The sequence below is a fragment of the Myxine glutinosa genome, chromosome 11, assembly GCF_964187855.1.
Source record: "Myxine glutinosa chromosome 11, kmMyxGlut1.1, whole genome shotgun sequence".
In the NCBI taxonomy this organism is placed as follows: Eukaryota; Metazoa; Chordata; class Myxini; order Myxiniformes; family Myxinidae; genus Myxine; species Myxine glutinosa.
In genome coordinates, this window is record NC_136271.1 from 89,758,891 (window position 1) to 89,779,170 (window position 20,280).

General features: G+C 44.6%; 2 protein-coding genes across 3 annotated transcripts in view; one reads left to right on the forward strand and one right to left on the reverse strand.

Moving 5' to 3' along the window:
* The window catches only part of LOC137437108 (metalloproteinase inhibitor 2), a 128,514-nt gene that overhangs the window by 49,685 nt on the left and 58,549 nt on the right, over nt 1-20,280 (forward strand). The window lies entirely within an intron of this gene.
* Nucleotides 12,600-20,280, reverse strand: part of LOC137437107 (synapsin-3) — a 179,179-nt gene continuing 171,498 nt past the window's right edge. The window contains exons 15-16 of one of the 2 annotated variants that reach the window (XM_068131497.2): nt 16,414-16,831; nt 12,600-12,852 (exon numbers count right to left, since the gene is read on the reverse strand). In XM_068131497.2, coding sequence (XP_067987598.2) covers nt 12,714-12,852; nt 16,414-16,831 — 557 coding nt within the window. In that variant the 3' untranslated portion in view covers nt 12,600-12,713. Of the gene's footprint in view, nt 12,853-16,408; nt 16,832-20,280 lie in introns of both variants that reach the window. The other variant, XM_068131498.2, reaches the window with a different exon arrangement.

Below are 20,280 nucleotides of genomic sequence, written 5' to 3' on the forward strand. Positions count from 1 at the left end.
TGTTGAAAAACACTTTTCGCACTTGCGTTCGTGTTCCAAAACCACTTTTCGCACATGTGATACTGTTGCAGAACCACTTTCCGCTGTGCTGGCATTGAGAACCACTTTTTGCACTTGTGCTTGTGTTGGAAAACCACTTTCCACACTTTAGCTCGTGTTGTAAAACCACTTTCTACACTTGCGCTGGCGTTGAAAAACACTTTCTGAACTTCAGCTCGTGTTGCAGAACCACTTTCCACAGTTGTGCTGGCGTTGAAAAACACTTTTGGCACTTGGGCGAGTGTTGAACACCACTTTTCGCACTTGTGTTGGTGTTGAAAACCACTTTTCGCACTTATCCTCGTGTTGTAAAACCACTTTCCGCACCTGCGCTCGTGTTGCAAAATCACTTTTCACCCTCGTGCTAGTGTTGAAAAACACTTTTAGCACTTGTGTTGGTGTTGCAAAACCACTTTCCGCACTTGTGTGGGCGTTGAAAACGACTTTTCGCATTTGTGCTGGTGTTGAAAACCACTTTTCGCGCTCCTGTTAGTCTTCAAACGCACTTTTAGCACTTGTGTTAGTGTTGCGAAACGACTTTTTGCACTTGAGTTAGGGTTAAAACCCACTATTCGCACTTGTGTTGGTGTTGCAAAACCACTTTGCGCACCTGCGCTCATGTTGCAAAACCACTTCTCGCCCTCATGTTAGTGTTGAAAAACACTTTTTGTACTTGCCCTCGTGTTGGAGAACCACTTTTCGCCCTCGTGCTAGTGGTGAAAAACACTTTTAGCACTTGTTTTGGTGTTGCAAAACCACTTTCCACGCTTGTGCTGGCATTGAAAACCACTTTTCGCACATGTGCTGGTGTTGGAAAATCACTTTCCGAACTCATGCTTGTGTTGAAAACCACTTTTGCATTTGTGCTCGTGTTGCAAAACCACTTTTCACACTTGTGTTAGTGTTGCAGAACCACTTTCCGCACTTGTGCTGGCATTGAGAACCACTTTTTGCACTTGTGCCAGTGTTGCAAAACCACATTCCGCACTTGTGCTGGTGTTGCAAAATCACTTTCCGAACTCATGCTTGTGTGGAAAACCACTTTTGCACTTGTGCTCGTGTTGCAAAATCACTTTTTGCACTTGTTTTAGTGTTGAACTGCACTTTCCGCACTCTTGCTTGTGTTGAAAAACACTTTTCGCACTTGAGTTAGTGTTCCAAAACCACTTTTCGCACATGTGTTACTGTTGCAGAACCACTTTCCGCAATTGTGCTGGCATTGAGAACCACTTATTGCACTTGTGCTTGTGTGGCAAAACCACTTTCCACACTTTAGCTCGTGTTGTAAAACCACTTTCTACACTTGTGCTGGCGTTGAAAAACACTTTCTGCACTTGGGCTAATGTTGCAGAACCACTTTCCGCACTCGTGCTGGCAATGAGAACCACTTTCCGCATTTGAGCTATTGAAGCAGAACCATTTTCCGCAGTTGTGCTGGCGTTGAAAAGCACTTTCTGAACTTCATCTCGTGTTGCAGAACCACTTTCCACAGTTGTGCTGGCGTTGAAAAACACTTTCGGCACTTGGGCTAGTGTTGAAAACCACTTTTCGCACTTGTGTTGGCGTTGAAAACCACTTTTCGCACTTGTACTAGTGTTGAAAACCACTTTTTGCGCTCCTGTTAGTCTTCAAAGGCACTTTTAGCACTTGTGTTGGTGTTGAAAACAACTTTTCGCACTTTAGTTAGCGTTAAAACCCACTATTCGCATTTGTGTTGGTGTTGTAAAACCACTTTCAGCACCTGCGCTCGTGTTGCAAAACCACTTTTCACCCTCATGTTAGTGTTGAAAAACACTTATCGCACTTGCCCTCGTGTTGGAAAACCACTTATTCGCCCTCGTGCTAGTGGTGAAAAACACTTTTAGCACTTGTTTTGGTGTTGCAAAACCACTTTCCATGCTTGTGCTGGCATTGAAAACCACTTTTCGCACATGTGCTGGTGTTGAAAAATCACTTTCCGAACTCATGCTTGTGTTGAAAACCACTTTTGCACTTGTGCTCGTGTTGCAAAACCACTTTTCGCACTTGTGTTAGTGTTGCAGAACCACTTTCCGCACTTGTGCTGGCATTGAGAACCACTTTTTGCACTTGTGCAAAGGGTTGCAAAACCACTTTCCACACTTGTGCTGGCATTAAAAAAACACTTTTCGCACATGTGCCAGTGTTGCAAAACCACATTCCGCACTTGTGCTGGTGTTGCAAAATCACTTTCCGAACTCATGCTTGTGTGGAAAACCACTTTTGCACTTGTGCTCGTGTTGCAAAATCACTTTTTGCACTTGTTTTAGTGTTGAACAGCACTTTCCGCACTCGTGCTTGTGTTGAAAAACACTTTTCGCACTTGCGTTCGTGTTCCAAAACCACTTTTCGCACATGTGATACTGTTGCAGAACCACTTTCCGCTGTGCTGGCATTGAGAACCACTTTTTGCACTTGTGCTTGTGTTGGAAAACCACTTTCCACACTTTAGCTCGTGTTGTAAAACCACTTTCTACACTTGCGCTGGCGTTGAAAAACACTTTCTGAACTTCAGCTCGTGTTGCAGAACCACTTTCCACAGTTGTGCTGGCGTTGAAAAACACTTTTGGCACTTGGGCGAGTGTTGAACACCACTTTTCGCACTTGTGTTGGTGTTGAAAACCACTTTTCGCACTTATCCTCGTGTTGTAAAACCACTTTCCGCACCTGCGCTCGTGTTGCAAAATCACTTTTCACCCTCGTGCTAGTGTTGAAAAACACTTTTAGCACTTGTGTTGGTGTTGCAAAACCACTTTCCGCACTTGTGTGGGCGTTGAAAACGACTTTTCGCATTTGTGCTGGTGTTGAAAACCACTTTTCGCGCTCCTGTTAGTCTTCAAACGCACTTTTAGCACTTGTGTTAGTGTTGCGAAACGACTTTTTGCACTTGAGTTAGGGTTAAAACCCACTATTCGCACTTGTGTTGGTGTTGCAAAACCACTTTGCGCACCTGCGCTCATGTTGCAAAACCACTTCTCGCCCTCATGTTAGTGTTGAAAAACACTTTTTGTACTTGCCCTCGTGTTGGAGAACCACTTTTCGCCCTCGTGCTAGTGGTGAAAAACACTTTTAGCACTTGTTTTGGTGTTGCAAAACCACTTTCCACGCTTGTGCTGGCATTGAAAACCACTTTTCGCACATGTGCTGGTGTTGGAAAATCACTTTCCGAACTCATGCTTGTGTTGAAAACCACTTTTGCATTTGTGCTCGTGTTGCAAAACCACTTTTCACACTTGTGTTAGTGTTGCAGAACCACTTTCCGCACTTGTGCTGGCATTGAGAACCACTTTTTGCACTTGTGCCAGTGTTGCAAAACCACATTCCGCACTTGTGCTGGTGTTGCAAAATCACTTTCCGAACTCATGCTTGTGTGGAAAACCACTTTTGCACTTGTGCTCGTGTTGCAAAATCACTTTTTGCACTTGTTTTAGTGTTGAACTGCACTTTCCGCACTCTTGCTTGTGTTGAAAAACACTTTTCGCACTTGAGTTAGTGTTCCAAAACCACTTTTCGCACATGTGTTACTGTTGCAGAACCACTTTCCGCAATTGTGCTGGCATTGAGAACCACTTATTGCACTTGTGCTTGTGTGGCAAAACCACTTTCCACACTTTAGCTCGTGTTGTAAAACCACTTTCTACACTTGTGCTGGCGTTGAAAAACACTTTCTGCACTTGGGCTAATGTTGCAGAACCACTTTCCGCACTCGTGCTGGCAATGAGAACCACTTTCCGCATTTGAGCTATTGAAGCAGAACCATTTTCCGCAGTTGTGCTGGCGTTGAAAAGCACTTTCTGAACTTCATCTCGTGTTGCAGAACCACTTTCCACAGTTGTGCTGGCGTTGAAAAACACTTTCGGCACTTGGGCTAGTGTTGAAAACCACTTTTCGCACATGTGTTGGCGTTGAAAACCACTTTTCGCACCTGCGCCCGTGTTGCAAAACCACTTTTCACCCTTATGTTAGTGTTGAAAAACACTTTTCGTACTTGCCCTTGTGTTGGAAAACCACCTTTCGCGCTCGTGCTAGTGTTGAAAAACACTTTTAGCACTTGTGCTAAACAGTGATAAAGTACCAAGTACAAGTACCAAACTTGTGCTTGGCAGTACCAAGCACAAGTGCGAAAAGTGTCATTTTGTAAAAGTGTTACAAAACCACTTCCCGCACTTGTGTTTCAGGTTGAAAACCACTTTTCGCACTTGTGCTGGTGTTGAAAACCACTTTTCGCGCTCCTGTTAGTCTTCAAAGGCACTTTTAGCACTTGTGTTAGTATTGCAGAACCACTTTCCGCACTTGTGCTGGCATCGAGAACCACTTTTTGCACTTGTGCAAAGGGTTGCAAAACCACTTTCCACACTTGTGCTGGCATTAAAAAACACTTTTCGCACATGTGCCAGTGTTGCAAAATCACATTCCGCACTTGTGCTTGTGTTGCAAAATCACTTTCAGAACTCATGCTTGTGTGGAAAACAACTTTTGCACTTGTGCTCGTTTTGCAAAACCACATTTTGTACTTGTTTTAGTGCTGAACAGCACTTTCCGCACTCGTGCTTGTGTTGAAAAACACTTTTCGCACTTGTGTTAGTGTTCCAAAACCACTTTTTGCACATGTGTTAGTGTTGCAGAACCACTTTCCGCACTTGTGCTAGCATTGAGAACCACTTTTTGCACTTGTGCTTGTGTTGCAAAACCACTTTCCACACTTTAGCTCTTGTTGTAGAACCACTTTCCACAGTTGTGCAGGCGTTGAAAAACACTTTCGGCACTTGGGCTAGTGTTGAAAACCACTTTTCGCACTTGTGTTGGCGTTGAAAACCACTTTTCGCACCTGCGCTCGTGTTGCAAAACCACTTTTACCCTCATGTTAGTGTTGAAAAACACTTTTCGCACTTGCCCTTGTGTTGGAAAACCACCTTTCGCGCTCGTGCTAGTGTTGAAAAACACTTTTAGCACTTGTGTTGTATTACAAAACCACTTCCCGCACTTGTGTTTGGCGTTGAAAACCATTTTTCGCACTTGTGCTGGTGTTGAAAACCACTTTTCGCGCTCCTGTTAGTCTACAAAGGCACTTTTAGCACTTGTGTTCGTGTTGCAGAACCACTTTCCGCACTTGTGCTGGCATCGAGAACCACTTTTTGCACTTGTGCAAAGGGTTGCAAAACCACTTTCCACACTTGTGCTGGCATTAAAAACCACTTTTCGCACATGTGCAAGTGTTGCAAAACCACATTCCGCACTTGTGCTTGTGTTGCAAAATCACTTTCCGAACTCATGCTTGTGTGGAAAACCACTTTTGCACTTGTGCTCGTTTTGCAAAACCACATTTTGCACTTGTTTTCGTGCTGAATAGCACTTTCCGCACTTGTGCTTGTGTTGAAAAACACTTTTCGCACCTGTGTTAGTGTTCCAAAACCACTTTTTGCACATGTGTTAGTGTTGCAGAACCACTTTCCGCACTTGTGCTGGCATTGAGAACCACTTATTGCACTTGTGCTTGTGTTGCAAAACCACTTTACACACTTTAGCTCGTGTTGTAGAACCACTTTCTACACTTGTGCTGGCGTTGAAAAACACTTACCGCACTTGGGCTAGTGTTGCAGAACCACTTTCCGCACTCGTGCTGGCAATGAGAACCACTTTCCGCATTTGAGCTATTGAAGCAGAACCATTTTCCGCAGTTGTGTTGGGGTTGAAAACCACTTTCGGAACTTCAGCTCGTGTTGCAGTACCACTTTCCACAGTTGTGCTGGCGTTGAAAAACACTTTCGGCACTTGGCTAGTGTTGAAAACCACTTTTCGCACTTGTGTTGGCGTTGAAAACCACTTTTCGCCCCTGCGCTCGTGTTGCAAAACCACTTTTCACCCTCATGTTAGTGTTGAAAAACACTTTTCGCACTTGCCCTTGTGTTGGAAAACCACTTTTCGCGCTCGTGTTGAAAAACACTGTTAGCACTTGTGTTGGTGTTACAAAACCACTTTCCGCACTTGTGTTTGGCGTTGAAAACCACTTTTCGCACTTGTGCAAAGGGTTGCAAAACCACTTTCCACACTTGTGCTGGCATTAAAAACCACTTTTCGCAATTGTGTTAGTGTTCCAAAACCACTTTTTGCACATGTGTTAGTGTTGCAGAACCACTTTCCGCACTTGTGCTGGCATTGAGACCCACTTTTTGCACTTGTGCTTGTGTTGCAAAACCACTTTCCGCACTTTAGCTCGTGTTGTAAAACCACTTTCTACACTTGTGCTGGCGTTGAAAAACACGTTCCGCACTTGGGCTAGTGTTGCAGAACCACTTTCCGTACTTGTGCTGGCGTTGAAAAACACTTTCCGCACTTGGACTAGTGTTGCAGAACCACTTTCCATGCTTGTCCTGGCATTGAAAACCACTTTTCGCACATGTGCTGGTGTTGCAAAATCACTTTTCGAACTCATGCTTGTGTTGAAAACCACTTTCCGCACTCGTGGTAGTGTTGAAAACCACTTTTTGCGCTCCTGTTCGTCTTCAAAGGCACTTTTTGCACTTGTGCAAATGGTTGCAAAACCACTTTCCACACTTGTGCTGGCATTAAAAACCACTTTTCGCACATATGCCAGTGTTGCAAAACCACATTCCGCACTTGTGCTGGTGTTGCAAAATCACTTTCCGAACTCATGCTTGTGTGGAAAACCACTTTTGCACTTTTGCTCGTTTTGCAAAACCACATTTTGCACTTGTTTTAGTGTTGAACAGCACTTTCCGTACTCGTGCTTGTGTTGAAAAACACTTTTCGCACTTGTGTTAGTGTTCCGAAACCACTTTTTGCACATGTGTTAGTGTTGCAGAACCACTTTCCGCACTTGTGCTGGCATTGAGAACCATTTTTTGCACTTGTGCTTGTTTTGCAAAACCACTTTCCACACTTTAGCTCGTGTTGTAAAACCACTTTCTACACCTGTGCTGGCGTTGAAAAACACTTACCGCACTTGGGCTAGTGTTGCAGAACCACTTTTCGCACTCGTGCTGGCAATGAGAACCACTTTCCGCATTTGAGCTATTGAAGGAGAACCATTTTCCGCAGTTGTGCTGGCATTGAAAACCACTTTCGGCACTTGGGCTAGTGTTGAAAACCACTTTTCGCACTTGTGTTGGCGTTGAAAACCACTTTTCGCACCTGCGCTCGTGTTGCAAAACCACTTTTCACCCTCATGTTAGTGTTGAAAAATACTTTTCGCACTTGCCCTTGTGTTGGAAAACCACTTTTCGCGCTCGTGCTAGTGTTGAAAAACACTTTTAGCACTTGTGCTGGTGTTGTAAACCACTTTTCGCGCTGCTGTTGGTCTTCAAAGGCACTTTTAGCACTTGTGTTCGTGTTGCAGAACCACTTTCCGCACTTGTGCTGGCATCGAGAACCACTTTTTGCACTTGTGCAAAGGGTTGCAAAACCACTTTCCACACTTGTGCTGGCATTAAAAACCACTTTTCGCACATGTGCCAGTGTTGCAAAACCACATTCCGCACTTGTGCTGGTGTTGCAAAATCACTTTCCGAACTCATGCTTGTGTGGAAAACCACTTTTGCACTTGTGCTCGTGTTGCAAAACCACTTTTTGCATTTGTTTTAGTGTTGATCAGCACTTTCCGCACTCGTGCTTGTGTTGAAAAACACTTTTCGCACTTGCGTTAGTGTTCCATAACCACTTTTCGCACGTGTTAGTGTTGCAGAACCACTTTCCGCACTTATGCTGGCATTGAGAACCACTTTTTGCACTTGTGCTGTGTTGCCAAATCACTTTCTGCACTTTAGCTCGTGTTGTAAAACCACTTTCTCAGGTGTTATCAGGAGCTCTTTGTCCCTCTATCTTTCCCCTACCTTCACACTTCCACTTCAAAGACAGCCCTGCCTCGTCCTTTGTCCTTTTCACTATAAAGGGAGGGAAGTCAGCCAAATCGACAGAATATTTGCTGGATACGTTTGTGTTGAGTCCTGTTTGGGTACGCCGGTATAGTACTGTTAAACTGTGTTGTAATCCTTATTATATTCGAGTGAATCTTCTCCAGATAATTAAATCTTTTAAATTGTTCTTGATGTGTGGACATTCAATCTGTTTACATCTCTGACAATGGCCTCAAATAACTGTCATGATTGCATGGCAATTTTACATTCGACTAACATTGTAGACAATTTAAATTCACATAAACCAGCCCAGCATTACTCTTGTTGCTAGGCAACACCCTTGGCTCACGATATCCAGTAACGATACTCCTGCTAGCAGCTTGGCAATAACCTTCTTATAACACGTTTCCATAACATTGGTTAAAGGTTAACACGTTTGAAGGTAAAAGTAAAACATCTTCAAAACGTTCCTAAAAGGTTATTTCCCCGTTACCTAATTACGATGTTCCAGCAAAGTTGTGATAACGTTATCTGTTTGCTGGGATGTGATCTCTTCCTGACCTGTCCCTCATGCTTCATGGACCCAGATCGTTCCAAGCAATTCCTTGAACTCTTCCCACACCAGGTCACAGTACCTTGCCTCAGGTTCACCCAGGCAATCCCCGCCGAGCAGTCCGCGCTCTGGCTCCATCCCATTTGCCCTCCAATACCACGTCCCACATGCACCAGGCCGCACCATGCCTGCCTTCTTCCTCACCAGCTCCACACCTTTCCCCTACACGTCGACAGTGCCTCCAAACACCATGGCATGAAGGACAGTGTCAATGTCATTATCGGTTTTCTTTTCCATACAGATCCTACATCCCATCAAAACAACTCTCCGAAGACCAGTTATAGCTCAACTATAATTAAGGCTCTCAAAATATCTCAGATTAATTTTCGTCACCTCTCGCTCATGTGCACAACCTCTCTTCCGCATCCACCTTGTAATTTATTCTGTCGTTCTGCTCCTCACACGAGAAAATAAATTAACTTGTTAGACTGCAACATTAAACTCTGTTATCTAACAGCTAACGTTGGCACTGCCATGACGTGTCAGCTGGCGTCACAACTACCTTAGCACTTACTCTTCCAATCGTTCGCTGCCAGGTACTGTAGCAAGTCAAATCCGCTCGTCATCCTTCGAGGTCGACATCATGCGCATTAGTTTACCAGAACAGGGGGCACTTCATCAGTAGCATGGCCACGTTCCCACGTTGTAGTTTGGCATCTCTACATCGCGACATATTAAATCTGCACAGACGGATGCTGTGATGAGTCACGTGGCTGGTGAACACACGCAGGCCTTGAGGTGGTTCTGTCAGCTATAATCAACATCAACCGCCACTCACTCATACGTTACCAAGTTGGCAAAATTGTCAATGAAGTCTGAAACATCCTCCCAATCTGGGATGGTCCTTTTTCAGAGGGGGCATATGCCGAACAGTGGTCAACATATTCCACTGGACTCACCACCACATCTGGTGCCAATGGCTATCACTTCTCACCACTTTTCCGGATGGGTGGGAGGACATATGCCGAACTGGTGTATGAGTTGCTTGCTGTAATTGACCCTGAAAATACATTGGGCCTGAGTCTACATTATGATCTCCTCTGCCCAGGTGATACCCACATTGAACTTTCAACTTAGGACTTATACTACACGGTCAGCAGCTTCCGCCAGCCAAAGTCTACCCCCTGCAACATGACACCTGGGATATGGAATATCCAGTCGGTGGACCGGGCCATCAGTGTTGAGTATTACAGCAGCGGAACCACAAGAACAGCGATGCCAAAGGTAGGTGGTGTGCCAACGATTCCTGACCAGCAGATGCTCACCCAGACCACACTGCAGGAATGTCTAGTCTTGGTCAACCTAGAAAAGTCTGGCATCTCTGCAGATTATGGAAGTTCAATCTACCTGTTGGAGGGTTTGCCGACCCTGGGCAGCAGGGCCCTGGAAGACGCAAAGGCCGCCGTTGCAGAAAACTGTCGGTGCTTCAAGCACTACAACTATGGCTTCATCCTGCGCTCATGTAGGCCGCAGAAGAGGGGCGAGGGCGCGGACCTTCTGTACAGGTCCACACCCCTGTACTGTATGCACCAGCATATCTACCAGTGTTCTCACCGGGCAGTCCAGGACGAGATCAACTGGGCCAATCAGATGGAGTTCAATGTCCTGCGCATATATCTTACACAGCCACTGCAGAAGGATTTTTTAAGCCCTCTTCCCACACTAAACTGCACGCTTTGGAATGCCCGGCACTTTGCGAGGAAATCGGTTGGTGTGACCTAGGCCAAAATGATTATTACTGTACTTAGATAGGTACTTTTAATCAGGTGATGTGGGATGCCATATTATGCACAATTTATGTGATGGTATATGTTTCTGGCATGGGTAGATGTCTACCTTTCTAAAAGGAATAGTTTGTCAACATATGAATCAGTCATTGCTGGTTGTACCTACCCCACAATTGTAGTTGTGTACATTTGTGAAATAGAAAGATCTGGACAATCATCATTTTCATATGCATTTAATTTGAAGGAAGCGAAACACTTGGGACACAGTGAATTGCTATGAAACCACGAAGTTGCAGAAACCACAAGGGTGTTGACATTTTATAGGATCGTGAGCACTGCTCAAGTGAGGAGCAGTGCCTTTGCCCATCCTACATGCTTGACACCGGAGGATGCAATGGTGACCGATGTGCAATGAAGGACGACGGGTAACATTCATTCTCAAGGCAAAATTATAGTTGCAATCACAGTCACCACAGCACAGAGCAAACGGTACACCCTGAAACATTAATCACACAAATAATGCACTGTCACCACTCGAGCGGAAGGTGCCACATTTTTTTCTTGCCAATGCAATACATCTGTCATCATTACAGAAAGCTCGTGTGGCGAGAACAACTAACTGCTTGTCTAGTGGGATCAGGCAAATGCGGGCAAATACGATGATCAACAGCTTCTTCGTTTCACTTTAGGGAGCGCAACAAACTTCATCATGATCACAGAAAGAGATAAACTAAACGCATAAGTATCTGGAAAACCCTGGCAAAGGTAACATCCCAAACAGCCAGCCTAGTCTTGGCCCAGTTACGTGCCAACCAAATGCCAGTTCGAGCCTAATAGCACTGTCTGGGATTCAAACAACCTGCCATGCGCATTCCTTCATTATCCTTGGCAAATAATCTACTGGGACAACCATTATCTGCACCTTTTTACTTTTGTACACTTAGAAAATGTAACATGTCTTTGCCAGACACAAATGTGACAGGAAGGTAGGTGCTTGGAATGAGAAGCATGCCTGAGAATGTGTGCACAAGTACAAGGAAATACTCGGTAAGGTACAACAAGCGCGTTGCGATGCAGCGTTGGTGTCAATAACACAACACTTGTTCTGTCAGACACTATCCATGCCTGGAACTGCACACAAAATTGGTTTGATGAGCACACGACCAATACTGAGCAACACACAGGAACAACCAAAGGACGGTCAGTGCAATTCTCCTTCACAATTAGCTACATGGCATTGCATTGGCATGGCTTTCTGAAGTAACTGGAATAGGGAAAGCTAACAGCCTGTGTCGGGTTGAGAGAATATATGGAGAAATGGATATATATTTATCTATATATAGAGAGAGAGAGAGAGAGAAAGGAGAGAGAGAGAGAGAGAGAGAGAGAGAGAGAGAGAGAGAGAGAGAGAGAGAGAGAGAGAGAGATAGAGATAGAGAGAGAGAAGGTGGAAGGAGAGGGACAGTGAGAGAGGAAGAGAGAGAGAGAGAGAGAGAGAAGGTGGAAGGAGAGGGACAGGGAGAGAGGAAGAGAGAGAGAGAGAGAGAGAGAGAGAGAGAGAGAGAGAGAGAGAGAGAGAGAGAGAGAAAGAGAGAAAGAGAGGAAGAGAGGAAGAGAGGAAGAGAGGAAGAGAGAGAGAGAGAGAGAAATAGAGAGGCAGAAGCAGAGGGAGAGCGATAGAGATAGACAGAGACAGAGATCTCCATATGAGAGAGAGAAAGAGAAAGTAAGTTAAAAAAAAAGAGAAAGAAGACTAATTCTAATTTAATAAAATGATATAAAGCTATAAACAATAAAGGAATTGTTCTTAGGGGTGTTCCACATTCGTTAGGACATAACATTGCAGCTGACCCGAGCACAGACTATGAGCTGTAGGTTTTGTAATTCTACTTCACTTCCCGGCACATTATACTACCCACCATAGAGTAGGTCAAAGGACTTGATAGAATCTTATATACTCTCAATATATATGCATACAGTGCACTGTCTTGGTAGCTACTACTCGTATTTATTATATAATTTTCGGCATATCGTACCAAGTATGTGGAATGGCTTTGAGCTCAGTTTGCTATAGTTAACGGGGAATAAATATAAAATTTAATCTAGCATTTGAAATTTCCCTTCTCTTGTCTATACATCTCTTTCAGAGAGTACACGTGAGGAAACAATGCCATTTGGAAACTGCATGTTGCAAAAGTTTGCTTAAAGCGCACAAGTATGCTTCAAATGTACACTTCCGCTGTTTGTTTAGTGGTGATTTAAGATTTTCACTCGGCTTTACCTCCACCTTTCCGTACCTGCAAAGAGAAGTACATTTAGTTGGGAGAAAGGAAGCAGAATACGACTGGCCAAACACCAAATCCCCTCGTGTATTACAGACATGCTACGTGGCTGTGTGCGCCACAAGGCCAAAAAATAATCTTTCCAGACCAAAATGTCGTTTCAGTCTGAGAAAAGGCTGACAAATGACTTGCGCAGGTTCCGAATGGTCTCAGCTTTCGCCTGCTCTTCTGTGGAACCCCCCCCGCGTGATAGGTTGGAGTCGGGCACGTTGAAGGTGTTTGTCAATGACTGGGATTTGCTGCCAAGCACAGGAGGGCAGGGATGACAAAAGGAGTTAGGCAATGTGGTTGTGAGGTCTCCACGTGTACAATGAGCAACCAAGCACTTTCTTTCTGTCAAGCATTATCCAAAAGCACTTTCTTTTTTGTTTATCGATTTTGGGATCATGGTGGAGTTTGTATATTAATCATGCAGGCCAAAGACAAAGCCCAATGTGTTATATAACGAAATAGAACGGCACTAGGTAGAGAGTATACCTCCACCAGGTGAACAGTTTACATTTTGTATCCCAGACTGGACCAGAAAATCACGATACAGAATCACATTTAATCAAAATCATCCGTCCAAAACTTTTTGAGATATCCTGCTTTTGAGAGTGCATATCGTTTTTGGGCCTATCTCCCAATGGTGAAGAATCACGTAAAAAATTGTACTAGCCGGATCCGGATCTTCACCAAAATGGAATCTATTCTTCCTTGTTACACACACAACCTGCCCACGAAGTTTCGTCCAAATCCGTCGACATCTTTTTGAGTTATCCTGCTATGTATCGTTTTTGGCCCGATCTCCCAATGGTGAAGAACCACTTTAAAAATTCCACTGGCTGGATCCGAATCCGGATCTTCATCAAAATCTAATCAATTTCGACCTTGAGGAGACGAGAGAGATAGAGGGAAGAGAGAATTATATTAACTTCAAGTTCGACTGATATGCTACATCTAAATGTTGTCCGAATCCGTCCACAACTTTTTGAGATATATTTTGAGATAAAATCCGTATATTACTCCGATCACACCACTAAAGTCGCAGGGGACAGGTTAGGGAAGAAATTTTGAATTTGTTCAGGGTGTGAAGAGGAACAGTTCGAGATGGTTTGGTCATGTGTTGAGGAAGGATGAAAGTGACTGGTTGAGAAGAGTGATGGAAATGAATGTAGAAGGAAGTAGAGGACGGGGAAGACCGAGAAAGACTTGGCTAAAGATGGTGGAAGAAGAAATGCGGGCAAGGGGGTTAACAAGGAGAGATGCAGAAAATAGGGCAAAATGGAGAAGATTGTCATGGGGACCGCAAGGCTAACCCCCGCTCTAGCAGGGAAAATAGCCTTTAAAATGCATGTTGTTGTTGTTGTTGTTGTGGACCCAATATTTCACACTATTAACTGTCAACATTTTTCTCGTAATCACTTCATGCACTTTTTTCAATCTCTGTTTTGTTTCTGTCGGACTTCTTACTCCCATCGAGGTTGCTCCAACCTAACCTATCGATAACAACAAGCATCTGAAAATTGAAAACCCACCCGCATCCTCTTTGTACCGTATGCTAAACATGACAAAAACAGCTAATACAAAATGAAAATTGACGATTTTATGCAACCTTGACCTTTGACCTTTTGATCTAAAAAAAAAATCGGCTTCTAGTTTTTAATTGGTGAACCAATTCAGTGACCCAATATACAAATTCTTAAAATTCCAGGTAAATCGGATATAAATTGACGATTTTATCAGATGCTGACCTCTGACCTTTTGACCAAATTATTAATTTGTTTCCTCCATATTATCATAATAAAGCTTTGTTGAAAATTTCATGACAAAACCCAAATGGTAAATTGAAATTTCAGGTCAATTGGATGAAACTAATGATTTTAGGTGATGCTGACATTTAACCTTTGACCTTTTGATAAAATTATTAATTTTTCTTCTCATTCTCAAAGTAAAATTTCGTTGAAAATTTGAAAACAAAAGCTCAAATGTTATGCTCATAAAAAGCTCATAAGAAGTTATGGCCTGGACATACACACAGACAGACAGACACACCCACTATTGTACAACCATTTAAACGGATGCATATTCATAAAATAAGCATTTTTGAGACATTTCTGTGTCTCTCTTCTGTCTCTCTTCTGCCAGACACACAAAACTGATTTCAAAACTCCATCTCCCACAACACAGGAGCGGGCTCATAAGAAAGATGTATGTGTGCGAGTGTCGCTATTTTATCAAAGATGGTTGAACGGATCTTTGTCAAGTTGTCAGAGGTTGGCAGTGTGTGCCGGGAAATGTTTTAGGCAATAAACGTTTTTTGACCCCCCCAAAAAAAGTTGGATTTATTTTTCGCTCACCTGGAACGAAGTTCAGGGGAGCTTATGCGATGGCGCGTCGTCCGTCCGACAGTCCGTCTGTAAGCACTTCAAACGTCTTCTCTGAAACCGCTGATGGGATTGCGACCAAATTTGGCACAAATGATATTTGTTGTATTATGACTAAAGTTTGTTCACGGCATTAAAAAATTGGTGTCTAAGGGGGTTTACCGGGGGTCAAAGTGGATTCAGGTTTGACCCCCAAAATAGATATTTGCTTTTTCCTCTGAAACGACACACACTATTTCGATGAAACTTCACCACAACCTTCATCACCCGTGACCTACCAACGTTTGTTCACGGCATTAAAAAAATCTTCCCCTTTGGGGATCTACGGGGGGGGGGGGGGGGGGGGGAGGTTGCCCCCCAAAATAGGTAATTGCTTTCTTCTCTGAAACTACACGTGCACTTCTGATGAAACTTGAACACAACCTACCAAAGTTTGTTCCTGGCATTTAAAAAATCGGGGTCTAAGGTGGTCTATGGGTGGGGCTTGGCCCCCCAAAATAGGTATTTGCTTTTTTTCTCAGAACCTACACACACAATTTTGATGAAGCTTCACCACAACCTTCATCATCCGTGATGTACCAATGTTTGTTCAAGGTATTGGAAAAATTGGAGTCTGCGGAGGTACACGGGGTGGTGGGGGGGTTGCCCCCAAAATAGCTAATTGCTTTCTTCTCTGAAACTACATGTTCAATTCTGAGGAAACTTGACCACAACCTGAATCAGCCGTGTTGTACCAAAGTTAGTTCATGGCATTTTAAAAAAATCGAGGTCTCAGATGGTCTATATGGGGGGGCGTGGGGGGGGGGGGGGGTTGCCGCCCAAAATAAGTATTTTTTTGTTTGTTTGTTTAAAGTCTTATGATTATGTTAGTATGATTGTACATGCTGCCTTGTCTTTCAGCAAGCATTGAAATTGGTTTAAAATACCTTTAGTCAGTGCAGTATACTATTTATTCTACCAGGTGAGCGCCAGGGATATTGCCCCGATGTTTTAATCCCTATATAGTGCTTTGTAGCTATGTGAAAGGTAAAATTAGATGATCCCAGTCCCCATTCCTTAGGCTTAGAGGATGTGGGGAAGTGGTTAGGCCACCATGGAAAAAAAAAAAAAAATTTGATTTCTGCAAAATGCCAATCGGATTATTACAGCACTGTGGAATGTCGGGTACCCCTGCTAGTTGACTAATCCGACTATTAATTTCCAATTGGTCACCGTCTTTGGCATCAACACAATTTTTTTTCTCACCATTTTCTTTTTGGTCTGGTATTATTTTTAAGGTCGGTATCATTAGTAGAAAGTGTCTTTGAATTGCTTGGTTTAAATTAATTGTACATAAGTACCAAGGCCTTTGGTTTTGCTGCATTGCCAAGAAAATCATGCAAAATGCAAATGGTAAAATCAGCTGCTGGACCCGTATATCGGAAACCACCTCACTTAAGCTGAGGGTGTGGAGGTGCCTGTTGGCGTGCCGGTTGGCCTTGGTTTTGCGGAGGTGGGCGGGAGGGTGGCCCTGATGCCTGTGGGGCAGACACTGAACCAGGCCTTGGCTGTTGTGTCTGGGGAGGCCCTGCGGGCCTAGTGGCTTGCGGTTGACCCCTTGGCTGCTGCTGCGGTGATCCTTGACCACTACCAGGTCTTGAAGATGTCTTCTGTTGCTGTTGTTGCTGCTGCTGCTGCTGCTGCTGCTGCTGCTGAGGAGGAATTCCAGACATGGGTTGCTGAGAAGACCTTGCAGGGTGCCCTGGTGGACCCTGAGCACTAGCTTGTGCAGGTTGCCCTTGCGAAGGGCCACGAGCTGTGGGGCCACCCTGAACTGGCCGTGGCGGAGGTGCGCCTGGAACCTGTTGGGGAGCTGTTGGAGAAATAAAAGTGAAGGGTTTGAAAAACGGGTTCATATGATAAATCTGAATGTAATGCGTTATTAGGTACCACATTATAAAGGACACTAATTTGTAGAGATATCAAGTTTTCACATGAAGGACAGGGACATTGAGACAGATTAGGATAGTATTACATGATTTACAAGGACATTGGGAAACAGAGGATAAATCGACACAGTGGATGGGATTTGAACCTGAGATCACAGCATATCAGCTGCGTACAGAAGCAGGATCACCAAACAAGCAAAGGCATTTTAAAACTCGAAAGGGCAATCAACGATTGCAGACCCAGGCCAGGACTTGTGAAGTTTATAGTACGTATTTTATAGACACACTCACATTCTAATTGTACATAATTTATAGAGGTGCTCAATTGAAAAAGATAATGTGTACCACTGGCTACCACTAGGTGGCTTGCGGCCTAAGTTAGCGCATTCTGTGTGGACAAACAGACAAACAGATCCAAATACAACAAGCATTCTGAGTGGAAGAGGAAGGAAGAGGAAGGAAGAAGTTGTTTCTTGGGTTTGTTGATTTGGAGAAAGCATTCGATAGGGTACCACGCAAAGTATTGACTTGGGCATTGAGGAAGTTAGGAGTGGAGGAATGGTTGATCAGAGTAGTGATGGAAATGTACAAAAGCGCGCGCACAGCTGTAAGGACGAAGGACGGGAACAGTGGTGAGTTTGAGGTGAAGGTGGGAGTGCATCAGGGGTCGGTACTAAGTCCACTACTATTTGTAGCTGTGATGGAGGTGCTGGCTCAGAACGTAAAGGAGGGTTTACCGTGGGAGTTGTTGTATGCAGATGATCTGTTGTTGATTGCGGAAAGTATGGATGGACTGAAGGAAAAGATGAACACGTGGAAGGAATGTATGGAGACAAAAGGTCTGAAGGTGAATATCGGAAAGACGAAGGTGATGGCAAGTGGTAAAGCATGTGGTGAGGTGGAAAGAACTGGGAAGTGGCCCTGTGTTGTGTGTAAGAAGGGTGTCGGAGTGAACTCCATTCAATGTACAATGTGCGCTGAGTGGGTTCATCAAAAATGTAGTGGTCAGAGAGGGTCATTAACCAGTGTGGCAGCTACATTCAAGTGTAAGGTGTGCACAGAGGGAGCTGCAGATGGAGGAGAGGTTGAGTTGGATCTTGGAGATGGCGTGAAGCTGGAAGGTGTGAAAACATTTTGCTACCTCGGAGACATGCTGAATGGAGAAGGTGGATCAGACTCGGCAACGGTTGCTCGAGTGAGATGTGCATGGAAGACGTTTCGGGAACTGAGTGGCGTGCTGATGATGAGGGGAGTGTCGTTGAAGCTGAAGGGAAAGGTGTATGCTGCATGTGTGAGAAGTGTTATGATTTATGGGAGCGAGACATGGGTAATGAACGTAGAGCAGCAACGAAGGTTGGAAAGGGCGGAAACGCGAATGGCTCGATGGAAGTGCGGAGTATCGTTGAGAGAGAGGAAGACAAATGATGAATTGCGAAAGATGATGGGAATAGAGCCTGTGATTGATGCTGTGAAGAGGAACAGGTTGAGATGGTTTGGTCATGTGTTGAGGAAGGTGAAGTGACTGGTTGAGAAGAGTTATGGAAATGAATGTAGAAGGAAGCAGAGGACGGGGAAGACCGAGAAAGACTTGGCTAAAGATGGTGGAAGAAGAAATGCGGGCAAGGGGGTTAACAAGGAGAGATGCAGAAAATAGGGCAAAATGGAGAAGATTGTCATGGGGACCGCAAGGCTAACCCCCGCTCTAGCAAGGAAAATGGCCTTTAAAATGCATGTTGTTGTTGTATTCTGAGTATTGCGCTGCAATACACGTCCCCTACCGGCAGTCTGTCGTCCGGAAAACTTTTGGGGAAATTACCGAGGGTTATTTATCCACAGGTTCCGAATCGTTCCCAATCGCTAATTACCTCAGGACGGGCTCACCTGTGATTCGCACTCGGGACTTCGATTTATACACCTTGCAGACAGGTCAGCAGAAACACGAGAAAATAAATTGTTGATAAAGAACCTTTCAAGTCACTAAATATCAGTAAAATTTATTATATTTTCCAGTTCACGATCAATGATCGATGTGTATATACTGTTACATATTTATGTGAATGTATGTGAATTACCATTCAGGTTGCTTATCCGTGTGTATTATATTAAGGGTTGTTGTGATGGGAGGGTCAGGAGCCCTTCGGAACCAGTGGCCGGAAACGGAAGTGGCCGGAAATGGAAGAAGAAAAGACACGAGGAGAGAAAAGGACGGTGATTCTTCTTCCTCGCCCCGCGACGACAGAAGGTGGAATCGACCTTGCGCTGCGCGGAAAACAGAGGCGTTCCGAAACCCGTTTGGCGAGAGGAGTTACCTGGACGCGTAACTACCTGTTGACACGTGAAGTCCCCGTGAGTTCGTGCACGGAACCAAGCGGTCGCACGTTGGGCCGCGCGCGCGTTGCAAACCGCGCTGGGTTTTGCCCCGTCTACAAGGCCGCGTACGGGTCGCACGTTGAACCTCGCACGCGGTGAAAAACCGCGCTTGGTTTTGCCCCGTCTACAAGGACGCGTACGGGTCGCACGTTGAACCTCGCACGCGGTGCAAACCGCGTTTGGTTTTGCCCCGTCTACAAGGACGCGTACGGGTCGCACTTCGGGGCCTCGCGCGCGTTGGAAGCCGCGCTGGGTTTGCCCCGTTGCTTGGCAAGGAGGTGCGCTGCAACAGCTGTCCCCGGTACGAGACGGCACGTTTGGAGCACGTCCGCCCGGGGTTCGTTCAACCGCCCGTGTGCGGAGACGAGAGACATTGTGGGAGACATTGACCACGGAGGGAGTCAGGAGTGGGGCTCACGTGAGGAATATATAAGATGGCCATCTTAGAGTTTGTGTAGATGAGTTTACATCTTTGTAATATTGATTGTGCATTGTTGATGGTTGTTGATTGCTCAGGGAATATATTATTGATTATTCCGGATCCTTGGTGTGGGGTTTCTTCTTGACCGGAATTCATCTTGATTGCGTTACGAAAGCGTATAAACCATATATCTTTCTGGCGGGGTCCCTCCCACGGTCCGGGGGTCACCAAGACCAGGTAGTTACCGGGAGGACCACGTAACAGAATTGGGGGCTCGTCCAAATTACGATTTGCGGTTTCGCAATTGGGTCTACGTCCGGGATTTAAAATTGTATAAAATAATAAAATAATAATATTTTTTATTAATTAAAATTTATTAATTAATTATTAATTGGTAAATATTTTTTTTTGAGAAATTGGGGTAAAGTCTTGGGTGAAGGTTAACAGGTGTTAACGATAGGCACCATGGCGTTTGTGGCACAGAACTTTGGGGTAACACCGAGTGAGGCACAGTTCCGAGCGTTGCTAAAGTCGGACCTCTTGAAATTGGCCAAACATTTTAACTTGGAGGTCCGAACTAAT